The 16820-nt window shown below is 53.0% G+C and overlaps 2 protein-coding genes across 7 annotated transcripts in view; both read right to left on the bottom strand.

The window, feature by feature from the left end:
* DPP3 (dipeptidyl peptidase 3) overlaps positions 1-4223 on the bottom strand; it is a 33130-nt gene extending 28907 nt beyond the window's left edge. The window contains exons 1-2 of one of the 4 annotated variants that reach the window (XM_026004351.2): positions 3878-4223; positions 2536-2813 (exon numbers count right to left, since the gene is read on the bottom strand). In XM_026004351.2, coding sequence (XP_025860136.1) covers positions 2536-2813; positions 3878-3929 — 330 coding nt within the window. In that variant the 5' untranslated portion in view covers positions 3930-4223. Of the gene's footprint in view, positions 1-2535; positions 2814-3572 lie in introns of all 4 variants that reach the window. The other 3 variants (XM_026004352.2, XM_026004353.2, XM_026004354.2) reach the window with 3 other exon arrangements.
* Positions 4224-5752: 1529 nt separating this feature from the next.
* On the bottom strand, positions 5753-16394 carry PELI3 (pellino E3 ubiquitin protein ligase family member 3). Of its 3 annotated transcripts, XM_026004355.2 has the most exons (8): positions 16199-16394; positions 14935-15087; positions 14330-14401; positions 12164-12293; positions 11448-11549; positions 10250-10444; positions 9755-9943; positions 5753-8432 (listed from the first exon to the last, which is right to left on the bottom strand). In XM_026004355.2, exons 2-8 carry the CDS (start codon positions 15084-15086, stop codon positions 7863-7865), a joined length of 1410 nt encoding a protein of 469 aa, XP_025860140.1. In that variant the 5' UTR covers position 15087; positions 16199-16394; the 3' UTR covers positions 5753-7862. The 3 variants fall into 3 exon arrangements, with proteins under 3 accessions (XP_025860140.1, XP_025860141.1, XP_025860142.1); XM_026004356.2 differs by lacking the exon at positions 14330-14401 and having other exon boundaries at positions 16199-16383; XM_026004357.2 differs by lacking the exons at positions 14330-14401; positions 14935-15087; positions 16199-16394 and adding an exon at positions 12869-12989.
* Between the last annotated feature and the right edge of the window lie 426 nt (positions 16395-16820).

Raw genomic sequence — 16820 nt, 5'->3', positions numbered from 1 at the left:
CATCAGGCTTCCTGTGTGGGACCTGCTTCTGTCTCTGCCTCTTTCTCTGTGTGTCTCTCATGAATAAATAAATAAAATCTTTAAAAAAAAAACAAGAGAGAGAGAGATCCTCAAGCTCAGTGAGTAGTTTCTCAGCTGGGTCAAGTCTACTAATAAGCCCAGCAAAGGCATTCTTCATTTCTATGTTTTTTTTTTTTGTTTTGTTTTGTTTTGTTTTTTACTTCTAGCAGTGTTGGTTCTTAGGACTTCTATCTCTTTGCCCATCTATCTGTTCTTGCATGTTATCTACTTTATCCATTAGAGTCCTTAGCATATTAATCATGGTTGTTTTAACTCCTGGTCTGATAAGTCCAACCTCCCTGCCATGTCTGAAACTGCTTCTGATGCTTTATCTCTTCAAACTGTGTTTCTTGCCTTTAGTATGTTTTGTCCTTTTTTCTTCATAGCCAGATATGATGTACTAGGTAAAAGGAACTGCTGTAAATAGGCCTTCAGTAATGGGATGGTAAGGTGTGGGAGCAGGAGAAGCGTTCTCCAGTCCCATGATTAGGTCTCAGCAGTCTTTTAGTGAGCCTTTACCTCTGGACTGTGAACTTCACATGTGCCTCTAAGTCCTGTGTCTCCCCACTCCCCGTTTTAGGTGGGACAGGATGACTAGAACTGTCTGGAGTGGGATATTTTCCTCCACCCAGCTCAATTAGGCTCTGATAAAACCCTAGCAGGTTAGGTTCTGGTGATATAGTTTCTCCTGAGAGCAAACTGTAAAGAACAGATCATTATGGCATTTTCCAAAAATGGTTCCATTTCCCCTACCCCTGCAAGAAGCATGGGGCTTTCTCTCTGAAATTCATTGTAAGGACCAAGATCCTGAAGATAACATTCCCCAAATTTCCGAAAGTGTGGAGACCCCTTCTCTGACTGGACCTCCTATAATTTGTCAATCACAGTTTAGGTTTTCCTACTCTAGCACTTGGTCTAGGGAAGGATTCTGTCATGAATTTTTTTTACCAGTGAGTTCTGATTCTCTGTACCTACTTGTCTGTCTCTCCAATTTGGGGGCAAGCAGTTAGCCCCTGTGCCCTCACTTCTGTTAAGGACACAAGAAAAGTTATTGATTTTCCAGTTTGTTCACCTATTACTTGTCGTTAGGACGGACTAGTGACTTGTAGGCTCCTTACACCCTGGACTAGAAACTGGAAGTCATGATTTTCATTTTTACTTAAGCCAATCTGAAGTGGGTTTCTGCTATTTGCAAACAAAAATATCCCACTGGGAATAGTAATACCTAGGCCGCACTTTCCCAGTGATTAACTCTTTTAATGAATAAGTCAAAGTCTAGAGATGGGATGTTATTACTGAAGTTAAAAAAAGGTAGAAGAAACAGCCTGGGCCTCAGCTCAGAGATAAACAATCCAAACCCTTTATTTTACATATATAAAAACAGGCCATATTCTCATACATTCTTGGTGAAACTTTCGTAAAAGATGATTTAACAACATTAATCAATTGCAAATGTACATAGAACCTTTGACCCAGCAATGCTACTTCTAGATCCTACTCACACAGGTGTACAAGTATGCTCACTGTGGCACTTTTCTAAGAAGAATCAGGAATAATCTAAATGTCCAACAAAAAGAAAAGATTAAATTGATTAAGGTGTACACAGCAGTAGAGTGCTTCACAGTCAGCAAAAAGGATGAGGTAGATTGATATGTGCCCCATGAAGTTCTCCAAGACATGGTATTTAATTAAAAAAAAAAAAAAGGCAGGACTCATAAGAACATGGAGAACATGATCTCATTTATGTAAGTGACAAAGTGAGGAACTAGTACATGTTTGCATGTATAGGAGTAGGAATGCAATACACAGACAGAGGAATTAGGCTATATACCCCAGCATCCAATGAGTGATCTTTGTGTTTTGTATTGTGTCTTTCTGCATTGTGGCAATGTCTTACGAATACATGTAAGTATTACTTGGCCAGGGACACCTGGGTGGCTCAGCGGTTGAGTGTCTGCCTTTGGCTCAGGGAGTAGTCCTGGAGTCCCAGGATCAAGTTCATCAGGCTCCCCTCAAGGAACCTGCTTCTCCCTCTGCCTATGTCTCTGCCTTTCTCTCTCTCTGTTTCTCATGAATAAATAAGTAAAATCTTAAACAAAAGTATTACTTGGCCAAAAGACCCACAAACAAACAAAAGCCAGGGGACAGGCAGGGACACAACATGGTAAAGGAAGATCTAGTCCAGTACTCAGACCTCCTAATTCCTACCCTGGACTCATTCCTCTACCATCTCTGAGTCTCCATAGCTGCTTCCTTCACTCATAGCAGCCACTATTTATCTTGAAGTCAGGCTACTGGAACCCTAGGAGGTACAGACAACCCTCATGCGCATTTTACAGATGAGCAGACTGAAGCTCCAGGAGAGGTTCCTGTACTGTTGGTCTAATCTAAAGAGAAAGACCTTTGTCCCCCTGCTTGTGGTCCCTCATACTCAGAAGCCACTCAGGAAAGGCTGGATGACCTAAAAGAACTGACCTGATACTCCTCCTCGGTAAGGCCCTCAGCCAGGGCATGCTGGTGCAGCTGGTCAGGGTCCTGTGCACGGAAGAGGCGGCTGAGCAGGGCATAGATGTAGGGGGCCTCAGGGGAGGTCTGCAACAGCACAACCAGGCCTCCGTACCAGGCGGCCCGTGACAGGTGGTGGGCATAGAGGCGCTCTGTGGGCGACAGCAGACGGAAGGCCTCACGACAGTCCAGGCTAACCACACCGATGTCATTGGGCAGGATGTACTGGGCGTCTGCCATGGGACCTGCTGAGAACCATTACCATCATCACAGCCATCATTTACCACACACCAACTGCCCACCTAACTCTGCACTCTCCTAGTCTCATTTACTCCTCCCCCAAGCCCATTCACAGATATGCTAATTGAGGCTCAGAGGTTAGGTGACTCATGCAAGGATATTATAAAATATACCAGTGGGTCATATTTGGCCTTGGGCCCTTCAACCTTAAAGTGTGAATTTAACTATTTAGCATTACAGATGGGGAAACTGAGGCCCAGAGAGGCTAAGAACTTTGCCTACTAACACAAGGGAGGGGTCAGAAGCAGAGACCTGCATCTCTAGACTCCCAGCCTGGGCCCCTCAGGCTCCTCTCCTCCTCTGACTTCCTGGCCTCCTCTTCAGAATTCTCCTGTAAGTTCTTCAATTCCACCCACCATTGTGTTCACAAGGACAGAGTTCCAGGCTACCAACTTAAAGACCCAGGTCCAAACCTGATTCAGCCCTAAGCTCCTAAAAGTCAGTTGCTTCACTTTTCTGTGCCCCAATCTCCACCTCCCTAAAATGAGGGGAGGATAATGTTCTCCAACCTCATCAGGAGGGTGTGCAATCTGTCTCACTCTCATTCTTTTAACTGCCTTTTTTTTTTTTTTTTTTTTGGCCCTCCATCCTCCTAGGCTCTCCCTGTGCTGGGCCACGGGAGCTACAGAGCCACATTAGTTCGGAGCTGGAATAAAACTCATTTTACAGACAGAGAAACTGAGACATAGAGAGGCCACGCAACTTACCACGCAAGTCTCACAGTCTCGCTGGGACCCGGGCTCTGCCGACCCAGGGCATGCTCCACACCGCCCTTCCTAACGCGGACAGGGTGTCCAGCCTCCCCCACCACTCCGGATGCTCCGCCCCAAGAGCACAACCCTCGGGGTTAACTCTTTGCTGCCCGGGGGACTCCTTGGCCACGGGGCCGCGAAGAATGCGGAAAGGGTACCGCATGGTAAGCAGAAAGGGAATAATCTTGCGTTCGGTCCAGACTCGCCCTGTCCCCCAGGATGACGCATTGTGACCCCGAAACCCGGGAGCAACTCCTCACCTGCAGCAGCGGCTTTCATCGCAAACTCACTTCCTGCTTCCGGCTCCCCCATTCATTGGGGGCTCCATGAACTCCGCCCCCCGTGGCCAATTGTCGGGCTTCGGGGCCGGGATGGGCGTCAGCTCCAGCCAATAGGCGCGCAGAGGCGCCCTCCGTCGGCCCGCCGCCGCCGCCGCTCCCGGGCCCCACCGGGTCACGCGCGGGATGGCCCCGCGGCCTTGGCCTTTGTCAACGAGGGTGCCGGCGCGGCGGCCGCGAACCTGCGTGGCCGGCCCGACCGCGGCTTAGTCCCGGCAGACTGGGCTGACAAGGTCCCTCCGAGTCCGTGCGGGGCGGCTTGGGTGTCACGGACGGAGCGGCAGGGACTTCCCCACAGAGCCCCAAAGTCGCTCTCTTGTGGGTCCCCGGACCTCAGTTTTGCAGGTGGGAGCCTGCACAATGGAAGTAACGTGACTCCCTCTCCCTCACTGGATTCGAGGGTCAGCGGGTGGAGACTCTTGGGAGACTGAAAACCTACAAGGCGAGCTGCAGGGCTTGAGCTGAGGCGACCACGCCCGCACCGGGACGGAAAACGCCTCCATGGTGCTTCACTGCACCACCACGGATTCGCCAGGGCCTGGAAGGCAGCCGCTAAACGTCTCTGAGCCTTAGTTTCCGCAGCACAAAGGGGCGAGGGGCCTGGCAGTTGGTGCTTGCCCGATGCCTGATGGAAGGGAAAGCTGCCCGTGACCTCTGGCTGCCCAGGACACAGTTGGCCCCTGAGGTCCACTTTTGCATGTCTGGATGGACTCACAAGAGGATGACCTGGGCCAGGCAGGGCATTTCCAAGTGCTGGCGCTGGGCCTGGGGTCAGTAGGGGGCATTGTGAGGGGCTCCAGGTCAGTGTGGGCAGAGCCAGGCCATCTCAGGTTGAATCAGGCCCCCACTGTCTACTGAGTGGGACACTTTACCTCTCAGTCTTCGCTTCCTCAGCAAGAAAACTGGGCTAACAATTGTCTCCACCCCAGGGATGCTTTAGCCCTGAATGAAGTATGACTGGGCAGTCTGCTCCCCAGTGTTGTGCCCAGAGAGGTTGGGTAAAGTGAATACCTGAAATCCACACAGTCTTCTTGCCCTGCCTTTACCACACCTGTGTCTAGGCCCACAGCAACATCTGCCCACCATTGGTGCCAGTTTCTCATTTATGAAAGTGCCCAAAGCCCTGCTTGACACAACAGTGCTACTGTTGGCTCCAATGATAATTATCATCACAGGGGAGCACCCTACATTGTCTATGTCTTTTGGAAAGTCACCTCTCTTCTCTGTGCCTCAATTTTTATTGTCTTTAAAATAAAATAAGTATACTCCCCTGACTTCGGTGAATTTGAGATGGACACCAGAAAAGGAGGTAGTGCTCTCCAGCTGTCAATGAGCAGCTCGGGCCAGCAAAAGATCCCAGTATTCCTGGGACCCTCAACCCAGCTGCATTCTTATGTTTACAGTTAATACACGAGGTCCTGTTCAAATGGAGGATACTTCATTCTTGCAAAAACTCAGATAGGATGTCATTTTACCCATTGTAAGAGATGGAGAAACTGAGGCTAACAGGTTCATTGACTTCCCTAAGGCCACCCACGCTATCCTCAGGTGTCTCTGAACTGAGGTCTAGCCTTACTGAGACCTTCCACCACACTGTCCTCTCCACTTGGCCCAGTGCACGCGCGCGGACACACACACACACACACACACACACAATCATACAAAGTCCACTCACTAGAGTCATGAGCATCCTTAGCCTTGGTTATTCTCCATGGAAATGCAGGAAGGGTAGGTGAGGAAGAAACATTAAATACCTACTGTGTTACAGACGCTCTTCATACATTCACATCCACCTGGTGACAGAGGAATTGCTCTTCCATTTAATGGGTAAGGAGACTGAGGCTCCAAGAGCCAAAGAGGGGCAGAACTGGGCCAAGATCAGAGCTGTCTTACCCTCTACCACTATCTCCAAGATCTCCCTGGATGATACTCTGCTCTTTGCTTGTCTCTCCTCCCAAGGTCTACAGTTTCCCTACTGGAAATGGAATCGGAACAACCCCTGCCTTGTTCCCAACAGGGTCAGAAATGAGAACAATGGGGTAGAGCTGGATTCCTAGTGGTGTGTGTATGTGTGTGTGTGTGTGTGTGTATAGGAGTTGCACATCCACCCAAGCATCCCCATCTCTGTTTCCCTAGTGCTCCAGGAGTGTGTTGCTCCTGGAGCAAGAATCTCATCACTTCCCCTTTTTACCACCTGCAGGAACCCTCTGTCCTCTCCAGAGCAACAGGTCTGGTCTCTGTGGCCCCCACCAGCTGTGTGACCTGGGGCAGGTTTCCCCCACCCCAAACTTGTACTCCCTAAGACTCTGGCAGCTGTTTTCAACTGGGGATGATGCCCAGGTCAGGCCTGTACTTAGAGCCTCTTTTTCAGATTTTTCTATCTCCAGAATCTCCATCTACCAGTCTCCCTAGCTTGCTTCCCCCCAAGAAGGTCTGAAAGCAACCCCAGTAGCACACTGAGCCTGCCTTGGCTCTCAGGGGGAAGTGACACTTAGCCAAGAAGAGTAAGGGTCCAGTTGACTTGGTCTCCTTGGCAACCAAGGGCCACTAGGCCCCAGCCCAATGTCCTTTCTCTTTTCTGCCCATCCAGACCTGGCTCCTTAGCCTTGAGCATTTTCCTGCTACACATCTGCACATGCTGTTCCTGTGTCCTGAGCTGCCCTCCCCATTCCTCCCACCCCCATCCAAGAAAAGCAGTACAGTGTGATGGAGGAGGCCAGGCTGAGGCCAGGCAGGCAATCTCAGATTTGAATCCTGGCTTGGCTACTTTCTAGCTGTGTGACTTGGCACATGTGCCTTAATCTCCCCAGAACAGAAATGGGAACACCTCCATCCCTGGGTAATTATGAGGATTAAATAGCAAAACCTCTTGGTTAGTGCTCTATTCATATAGTTATTAGCAGCAGCAGCAGCAGCAGCACAGCACAGGGCATGGTGAGCACTTGGTAATAGTAGCCCTTCTATCTCAGCCAGCACTCTGGGACCATCAGTCCTCTCCCTTCTCTCCACTCGTCACTGTCCACAAATGAGTATTTGTGACAGAGCCTCCATTCAGCATTTTCCACCTCAAGGAAGCCCCAACATCTTGCTCTAGCCACTCATTTCCCTGCTTCCTCACACTGGAACCTGTGCTCAGCCTACCTCCTGCCCAAGCACCTTCCCCTTCTTGTGGGGAGTTCCCACGCCAACCTCTCTCCCTCTCCTGCCTGTTTGCAAGACCTGCTCCACAGCCCCTGATGAGTCTCTGATCCTGGTACACAGGAAACTGTTGTCATTCAGTGATTTGGTCTGTTGTCCCCTACACTGAATTCCACTGGGCAGGGAAGCAGGTCTGATTGTCTCTGTGTCCCCAGAGCCCACTTAGCATGGAGTTCAGCCCATAGTGGGTATCAGCAGATGCCTGCCCCCGCCTGCTGCCCACCCATCACTCATGCAGGGGCTGGCGGCACTGCACGCATGCTGGACACGTGGGGTTTGTGAGGGCAGCTGAGCAGCAAGGTTTATAGAGAACCCAGGGCAGCAGCAGGGTGAGTATCTGGAGCTAGGTCGGCAGGCTCAGGGCACAGCCAGCCTGAGCTGGGGGTCAGGGACCCACAGCCCCTTCACTCCCCCAGGGACACAGTGTAGGCGGCATGATGTGGGACACCCCAGGAAGGGCCAGGGCATAGGGGTGGGCTTCCCTCCATCAGCCCAGGACAGAGCTGGTGCTAAGGGCCCCATCATTCTGACTGGGGTAGGGGTTTCAGGGACAAGGGTCAAGAGGGAAGGAACACAGCCCATCCAACGCGTCCATCTGGTGTGGCTATGTGCCAGCAGGTAAAGTCCCACATGCAGAGCTCCCTCTGGGCTGCAGGAGGTGGGGAACCTGGGTAGGCAGGTGGGCATGGCAGCCAGGGCCTGGGGGAGCCTAGTCCAGCGGCCCCTGGAAAATGAGGCGGACACAGCCATGCTCACCAGTGAGCCAGGCCCCACAAAAAGGGCAGGCAGCATGGAAAGCGTGGGTGCCATGGGGCAGTGGTGTCTGGGCCCAGTAGCGGGCAGTCTTCTCAGAACAGACATGGCCGCAGGGTGCAAAGGCATGGCTTGGTGGCCCAGGGTCCAGACAGAGGCCGGCCTCCTGGCCAAGCCACAGGGGGACGTAGGGCCCCACAAGGCGACAGAGAGGACACTCGCGCTCCTGGGGGCCCCGCTCTCTCCTGCAGCCCCAGCCATGGTAGCCGTGGACATGGCCACACCGGACGTAGACCCAAGGCTGCTGCTTGTCGGGTGCCGTGCGGCCACGGGCCGGACTGGGGAAGGCCAGAGTGCTGAGGCCCACAGGGCACTGGGGCCGTGCCGCGTTCGCCTCCTGCCGCTGGGCCTCCAGCTGCTTCAGCGTCGGTGCCCTCAGCAGCCCTGCTGGCGTGCGCCACAGCAGTGTGGCCCCACACAGGTCAATGAGGGAGCCGTCCTGTAGCACATTGGACTCATTTTCCACCTGCCAGAGGCACAGAAAGGTCTTAACTGCTCAAGATGGCACCAAACCCCTGGCTCCTAGGCAGCTATCACCCCAGCCAAGCCATCTGTCTATCCCACCAAACCTCCCTGGAGAGAACACCCTGGACCAATGGGGCAGGCTGGAGGGGAGGGGAGAGGAGAGTAGGGGCAGAGGGGGAGGAGGATGGGGGCAGAGGAGCCAGGAGGACCGAGAAGCCACATGGGAGGCAAGCCAATGGTCCTAGGCATGCACTGTCCCTCACAGTGGGATGTGGGCCTTGGTCACTTCATCTGTCAAATCAGGAGATCTGGACCAAAGTGAGGTTTTACCCAAGCTCTCATGTAAAGAAGTGGTAAACTCTTCTATCTAAAACACTGGGGACCAAACACTGCCCAAAGCAGCTGTCCTAATGGCTGTGGTTAAAAGCAAGGACTCTAGAGCTTGCCTGCCTGGGTGTGAATTCCAGCTTCACCATTTACTAATTCTGCATCCCTAGTTGAGTAACTCAACCTCTCTGTGTCTTAATTTCCTTATCCTCAAGATGGATGTTACTTCCCATTGTCTCAAGTGGTTCTCATGAGTCAATCATTGTAAGCACTTGGAACGGTACCTGGAACAGAGGAGTACTCAACATGTGAATGCTAGTGAAATTCATGGGCATAGTTTTAAAAATAATGTTTCCCCAAACCTCCTGGTAGTATTGATGCTCTGGAAAGATAAGCCATGCTCTTCCCTGAGATTTCCCATCTGCTTGCCCAATGTGCTCGTACACTAGAAGAGCTCTGCATGGCTCATTTGAGGAGTTTGCCCACATGACCTCGGGCTGGCCCCTACCTCTCTCTAGCATTCTCTTCGAGTTCCTAACACTAGTTCTCTGATCTGTGCCATGTGGAGCATTCACTGTCACCTCTGTCAGAACTACTCCAAGGGCCCTTTCCTGCTAAGTGAGGATAATAAAACTAAATCCGTGTGAACGTGAGAGACACATTATAGACTGCCAACACTTTAGGCTATAAACTGCTCACACATGGGCCAAGTGTCATCCTCACACGAGGCTGTGATGTTTTTAAGCTGCCAGCATCCCTAAAGCCACTTGGTACCGCAGTGTGTTTATGTCTGCTCACCACACACCACCGCACAAACCTCTGGCAGTATGTGGGCTATGTTTTGGGGAATATGGTCTGGCCCTCTCCGTGGGGCAAGTGGTGCATGACCCCCAGATGGAGCCTGTTGGGGATCCCTTGTGTGGGAGGCCTGGAGATCAGATGGGAAGGACCTGGGAAGGATGAGGGGTGGGGGTGGGGATGGAGCAGGACACCTACCAGCTTCCCTCGTTGTTGTGCAGAGCGGCTGTCCCTCAGAGTGTACACGTTCCCACAGACTGATATCTCCCTCCAGACACCCGGGGCTGAGTCCTCAGAGAAGCCGCCTGCTGGGTGCATCACCAGGACCCCATTGGTGGTTAAGCCATCCATCAGGCCATCAGGGGTCCGCCACTTGGCCGCCCGCTCCTGGGACCAAATGTGGAATCAGATCATATCCCCGAGTGGCCCCCAGCCTGCTACCCCTCTACCCTCATGGTCAGAGGTGGCCCAGAGAGAACTAGAATGGACACTGCACGGCCACATGCATCACTCAGGTGATGGCACTCTCAGAGCCTCACTGTGCTCATTTTTAAGTGGCCTTGCTAATGCCAGCGTAGGTCATGGTTACGATGACTGCTGGCTGGTCTATCATCCCAGGACGCTGCCCCTCCCTACCCTACCTCTGCTCACTCTCAGACGAAGTGCCAGTCCCTGCCTGGGGGGCTCACTCACTCCAAGGAAGATGTTGCTGGAAGCATCAAAGCCAGCGGCATAGATGCGGGCAGTATAGGGTGGCCGGCGGTCACAGAGGATGCGGCAGGCATAGCGAGAGATGGTACTCTGGGCTGAGGGGCCCTCAGCAGCCCCTCCTCCAGGGGATGTATCTGTTACCACAAAATCGATCATGTTCTCCGTGGAACGGCCGATCTGTGAGAAGGGGAGGGCAAGCACAGGGATGCTTATGTGTGCAGGTCAATCCCACAGGCTCTCTCCCTCCCAGGGTTCCCAGCAGCTGCTCTGCATGTAGGGGTCACCAAACAATGAGGAGGGGGTGGTACCATCCCAACTTCTCAGGCCCTCTGGAATCTTAGCTGGAGTCTCCAAATCTAGTCACTGGGTCTGGGGCTTCTCTATCTCCCCCACTCAATAAAAATGAGTTGGGATTTTTTGGATAAACTACTGAAAAGGTGACACCCAGTCTGGGAGTGATCAAACATTAGCAGCAAATAGCGAATTTTCTGTATTTACTAGATACCATGCTAAGTGCTTCATGTGCTATATCTCAGCGAATCTTATCAATAATTCCATGGAGTGGGTACATTATGGGCCCCACTGTACCGATGAGGAAACTGAGGCCCAGAGAGCATAAGTGACTCTTGCCCAAAGTCACCCAGCTGGTAAGTGATGGAGCTGGGATATAACCCAAGCAGTATGACTCTCACACCACACTCTGAACCCTTAAGCTCTATGGCCTCCTGGGGCCTGGGTGTTTGGTCTTGTTTTTTTGTTTTTTTTTTAAATATTTTATTTATTCATTTGAGATAGAGAGAGGATGAGCAAGGGGAGGGGGAGAGGGAGAGGAAGACGCAGGCTCCTGCTGAGCAGGTAGTCCGACTCAGGGCTCCATCCCAGGACCCTGGGATTACGACCTGAGCCGGAGGCAGATGCTCAACCAACTGAGCAACCCGGGTGCCCCTGGTCTTGGATTTTAGGTTTTGATATAGCCACTGATTTGCTGTGTAACTCCAGGAAGTCAACTGCACTCATTGGACCTCCTGATTTGAAGAGTAGTCGATTGCACTGAGTGCCTCCAAAGCAACTCCCCCGGGCCTTCAGTCTTCCCAGTTCACCCTAGAATTCTCAAGAAGACTGCTACATTGAGGCCTGGTGGCCCTGCGGCCAAGAGACTTGCAGAGAGGTCTGAACATACCTGGAACATATCCGTGTCGCTGTCATGTGTGTACTCAACTATGACCGAGTGGCTCCGGGACAGTGTGTACGAGATGCTGTGCTGGCCACGGTTACTCAGTGCCTGGTGGGGAGAAAGGGGAAGTCACTTCCCAGGGCATGTGGCCAGGAGAAGTGTGAGCCTCTGAGCCAGAAGCTGGAACTCAAGGCCCACTGGCCAACCCCAGTGAAGGGGCAGTTCTACCCTTGCAGAGGATGTACTGTGTGGCTGGCACCATATACGGGTTACCTTATTTGATCCCTACAGCCACCTCAAGGAGGTGGCAGAGTTATCATTCCCATTTTACAGTTGAAGGAACTGCAGCTCAGAGAGAAGAAAGTGGCTTAAAGTCACAGCTGGAAACAGGAGAGCTTGTATCTTAACCCAAATCCTCTGAAGCCAAGGGCTTTTCCTTTGCCATTGCTGTGTTACTGTCACATCCCCTTCATGGGCCTTGGCTGCCCCTACACAATACTGATCATTTCTATTCGATAGTTGGGGTCTGGTCATCAATGAGCACATTTTGCAAACTGTAATGTATAGTGCACAATAAGGAATCTCCCCTTGGCACCATTTCTCTGGCAGCCTAAGGCAATGTGTGAAGACACAGTGGGCTCCTCTGCTCCAGTGGGGCTATGGGTGGGTAGGACTGGGAAGGCCGAAGACCTGGTCCAGGTCTGCTGAGACAGGCTGCTTGCCTTGGAAACGAGTGGTGTGGAGATGTGGTGCATGACATCTGGCTTCACTCCGTTGGCATGGGGTCGGCGGCTCAGCGCCAGGCGGCTTCTCCGGCGGCCTTTGTCCCCACTTGCCAGACACCCATTGTAGCTGTGGATGTAGGGATTTAAAAAGAGGGGGTTGCAGAGAGAGAGAAAGAGAAAGTGAGGCCCTGAGAGATTTTGAGGAACTGCCAACTTCTGGGTGGACTCTACCTTAATAAACAAGCCCTAGAGACACCTGAAACTAGAAGACCTCTACTATTATCAAATCAGTGCCTTTGGGGAGTAGGGTGAGGGCTGGAATATCTCCAGAAGGCTTTTCATTCAATTATGCAGTGTTTCCTGGCCACCTGAGCCCTGCATGGCTGGCTGCTGGGGGTGGCACCGGTGGCACAGCACAGGTCAGTTCTATCCTCACAGTGGCAGGAAAGGGGTGTCCTGAGCTTTTCAAGGAAGCTGGGCATCAAACACACCACAGGCCCAGAGATAGGAGAAGGGAATTCTGGCCTCAGATCAGGTTTCTAAGAAAGGGAACACCTTTCCTGGACATTGAACTGGAAAGGATTCACCTTTACAGATAACTATCATTTATGACACCACAAGTCCAACTGGAAACCAGAATGGAAAAGAAAGCAGACCCGCAATGCCACCACCTCCCTAGATCCATACATGTCAAATGTCTACCTTCCTTCCAGCTCTTCTCCGGAGGGAGTGATTGTGGAAGGCAAAGATGAGGTGAGTCACAGCCTTGATCACTGCCACGTTCTGGAGGCTCCCATGTTCCCGGGGCTTCACGTTATTAATTACCTAATGGAATCTGTGCAATGTCCTGCCAGACAGGTATCTTTCTTCCCATTTTACAGATGAGGAAAATTGAGGCTCAGGGAGGTAAAATGACCTGCCCGAGGTCCCAGGCTAGTAAGTGAAAAAGTCAGAGATTTGAACTTGGGTCTGTCCGACTCTGGCCTCTGTTACAGAAGCCCTTCTAGAGGGAAGGCTTGCCCCAGTTGAAGGGCCTGAGGCTGGCAGGGTTTGGTGAGATCATGGAGTGGTGATGTGGGTGGTGAACTGATGTAGAGGAGAATGAAGCTAGTGGAAGGACCCTGAATACCAAGCTTAGGAGTCTAGGCTTTGTTCTATGAGACGAAGGAGCCATGGAAGATTTTGGAGCAGGGAGTGCCAGGATGAAGAGCTGCCAAATACAAAGACCACTTGAATCAGAATCTTCTCCATGAGCTTGTTAAAATATAGATTCCCTGGCTCCACCCATGGAGATTCTGATTCTGTAGGTTTGGGATGGGACTGTCAGTGGGTCTTTTCAATGTGCTCTTCAGGTGGCTCCATAGCCAGTGTGGGGCTTCACTGCTCTACTGAGAAAAAATAGCTGCCAAGAGGGCCTATACCCTTGGTCTGCACTCTCCCTCATCAGTGGCCTCGCCCTCAGCTGGAAAGTCTGTCCTTTGGGACACCAAACAGCTATTTTTCTCATGCAAGCAGCCCTAAGAAGAGAATCACTTTTGCCCTTGTAAGTTTTTCCCACTTTTGGGGCATGGGGCAATTCTGGACATGGGCTCGGGACTCAGATGGGCCTGGCTTAAATCCCGGCTCTTCCACTTAACACATGACGTCTGTAAAAGGGTACTAATTGATCAGTACCTACCTTGCAGGTTTATTTTGAGAACTAAATGAGATAAAGCATTTAAAGATGCTTGGCACAGAGTTTGACATACATATACAGCAAGCCCTTGATAAATGTTAACTTATTATTATCAGGAAAAAGCACTTGGCATGTACACGTCAGCAAACATTAGCCATTATTATTTCTAATTAATCATAATGATAGCATAGCTTATCAAATATCTTTTTCTGGGCAGATGGCAGAGAGGGAGGCCAACAGGAGGTGTGGATGGGGGAGGAAGAAGAGGGATCTGTGCCTGGAGGCAGAGCTAAGTGGGTGGTTCAGGGATCCTGGTCAGGCAGAGACCAGGAAGGGATGAGGTCTACCCAGCCACCAACTCACATCGCTTCCTCTCTCCTGGCCTTGGTTTTCTCATCTGTAGCATGAGAGTCAGTTGGGGCTTGGTGAAAGTACACTAGAGCTAGAGTAAGAAAGACCTGGGTCCAAATCCCAGCCCTGCCACTTACCAGCTGTGTGCCCTTGGACCAGTCACTTCCCCTCTCTGAGCCTCGGTTTCCTCACCTCCTTCCTCACAGCATCTTTGTGAAGATTGAAATGAAATAATGTCCATGAAAGGGCTTGGCACAGGCCTGCCTCCCAGAACACTTGATCTGTGCCAGGCACTGTCTACGTGCGTTACAGGAATCACCTCATTTATTCCTCTGACAGCCCTCCAAAGTATTATTATCATCCCTACTTGTAAGATGGGAAAATGGAGGCACAAGGAAGTTAAGCAACTCACAGAGGCAGGATCTGAACCAAGCATTTTTGCTGGAGAACCAGAGTTCTTCACCCCAGACTACATATGCTAGGTGCTTTATGAAAGGCAGATGGTGCTACTTTTTATCTGATCAGAAACTTAGGTGGGCAGTTAGAGTTTTCTCAGTAATTTATAAAAAACAGGAAGACAAAATAACAGGAATTGAGGTGGGTTTGGTCAACTCTGTCTCTCCATTGGGGCGGTGAGGGGGGACAAACAGCAGAAGATCATAGGTGGGGAGAACTGGGGCCCTTGGTCTGGTTGCCCTAGGGGTGCCTGGTGCCCTGCCCCACCTGGACCAAGGTCGCTCACCCCAGGACGATGAGTTCCCCATACTTGATGGGCTCCTGGTCTGGCTGTGCATCTTCACCAGGAGAAGAGAGGACACAAGAGCCCTGGCTCCCTGGATGACGGAGGTTTGAGTTTCGGGGAGACCCCACTTCAGGGTTTCCTTCTAGCACCATTCTGGGCGGAGTGGGAGAGGAGAAAAAGCATTTTGCAACCTCCCATCACAACCCCCCCCCCCCCCCCCCCCCGCCCATGCCAGCTCAGGCCTGCTGCAGGGACACTTAGGCTAAGGCCAGAGTGACCTTTCACTACCTCTGTTGCTATGGCAACTGCTCCACCTCTGCCTCCTTTAAACTGTCCCAGGGTTGCTGGGATACCAGGGAAGGGAAACGGGTGGGATGGAACCCTCACATTCAGAGGGTCAGGATATTGGGTGAGGCCAGAGGGCTGGACCAACATGGGGGGCCAGAGGCTTCTTTTTCGTCAGGACCCCAGTCTGGGATGTGCTTGAAAGAGGGACACCTCAGGAGTTAGAGGACCCTTATTCCTCATCTTAGACTCAATTCCTGGGCTTGGTTCTTGGCCCCCAGGGCCTCTGAGTAACCCTTCTGTTGGGTTTTTGGAATCTATCTATCCATCTTAATCATTCAGCCCCTTTGCAGGTCTAGGCCTCTGTCTGTCTTTTTTTCTCAATGACTCTCTCTCCTCCTGGGCTGTCCTTTTCAGCGTCTCTCTTCCCACCTTCTTCCTCATCTCCGTCTGTCTGGCCATCTTCCTCTCCCCATCCATCTGCCTCAGTCTCCCCATCTCGGCTCACCCGGCGGGCAGGCCTCTGGACCCCTCCCTGGTGCGCGCCCCCTCCCTCCCTCAGGTGTCTGTCTGCAGTCCCAGGGCCGCCTTGGTCTCTGGAGGCCTGTGGGGGCGGCGCTCCCCCCTCTGGCTGGGGCTGCAGCAGAGCCCATCTCCGCAGGAAGCCTGTTTGGAAAACATCTCCGCGCAGGAGGGACTGCGCCGGGGGCAGGCACAATGACGGCCCAGCGCATACGCAGATACACACCCAGCGGCCCCTCGCCACAAACACGCGCGCGCACGCACACAGCCCCGCACACCCCGAGCCCCTCGGGCAATGCCCGAACGGGCGCCGGCCCACCGGGGACCCGCGAGCGCCAGTCCCGGCACCGCCCTCGGACCCACTCCCCCTGCCACCCCCAGACACGCAAACACGCCCCCCGCGTCCGCCGGGGCCCGCCCGGTACAGCCCCCGCCCCCTCAGCCCCGGCGGTCTCACCTGGCCGCGCTCCCGGCCCCGCTCGGAGCCGCTCCTTTCGAGCCTCGGCCCTGCTCGGCCCCGGAGCCGCTGCGGCGGGATGGACCCGGCCCGCGGCGGCTCCGCGCTGCCTCGTCACGGGGACACCCGGGGCCGAGGGAGGGGGCGAACGCTAACCACCACACTCCGCCCCCTATCCCGATGCCCCGCCCCGTTAGGACCGCCCCCGCGGAGCCCCGCCCCACACAAGACTCCGCCCCTTGCGGCGCAGTTTAGCTCTTCATAGACAGAGCCCCGCCCCTCTTGAGAGGCCACGCCCCTATCTAACCCCGCCTCTTACTCTGGGAGGCCCCGCCCACCACTCTGTCTCAGGAACTCCCTAGCAGGTCTTCGCTGGTTCGGGGACTCCCCTGTATCCGTGAGACCCATCCCCGGGTTCAGGCTCCCCAGACTCCGCCCTCGTTTCTGGGGACTTCCGGGTTCTCCGGGAGACACGGGCGCCCCCTCCCCCACCGCAAGGCGGAGCCTTCTCGCTGGGCGGGAGGCGCCTTTCCCCACCTTGGGCGGGGGACTCTCTACCTCCTGCCCGAGACTCCGCCTCCCAAATGCGAAGCCGCGGAATCAGAGGAGGATAGAAGTGGGG

The sequence above is a fragment of the Vulpes vulpes genome, chromosome 5 (genome assembly GCF_048418805.1).
Source record: "Vulpes vulpes isolate BD-2025 chromosome 5, VulVul3, whole genome shotgun sequence".
In the NCBI taxonomy this organism is placed as follows: domain Eukaryota; kingdom Metazoa; phylum Chordata; class Mammalia; order Carnivora; family Canidae; genus Vulpes; species Vulpes vulpes.
The sequence above is the reverse complement of the archived record's forward strand: the minus strand, read 5'-3'. Positions and strand labels throughout refer to the sequence as shown.

Bases quoted from the DNA above. Each gene is read 5' to 3' on its own strand.
- PELI3 (XM_026004355.2), bottom strand. From the start codon at position 15,086: ATGGTGCTAGAAGGAAACCCTGAAGTGGGGTCTCCCCGAAACTCAAAC. The intron at 11,550-12,163 runs GCAAGCAGCCTG...TCTCCCCACCAG, and splicing joins CCACACCACTCGTTTCCAAG to GCACTGAGTAACCGTGGCCA. The intron at 8,433-9,754 runs GTAGGTGTCCTG...TGCCTCTGGCAG, and splicing joins CACAACAACGAGGGAAGCTG to GTGGAAAATGAGTCCAATGT.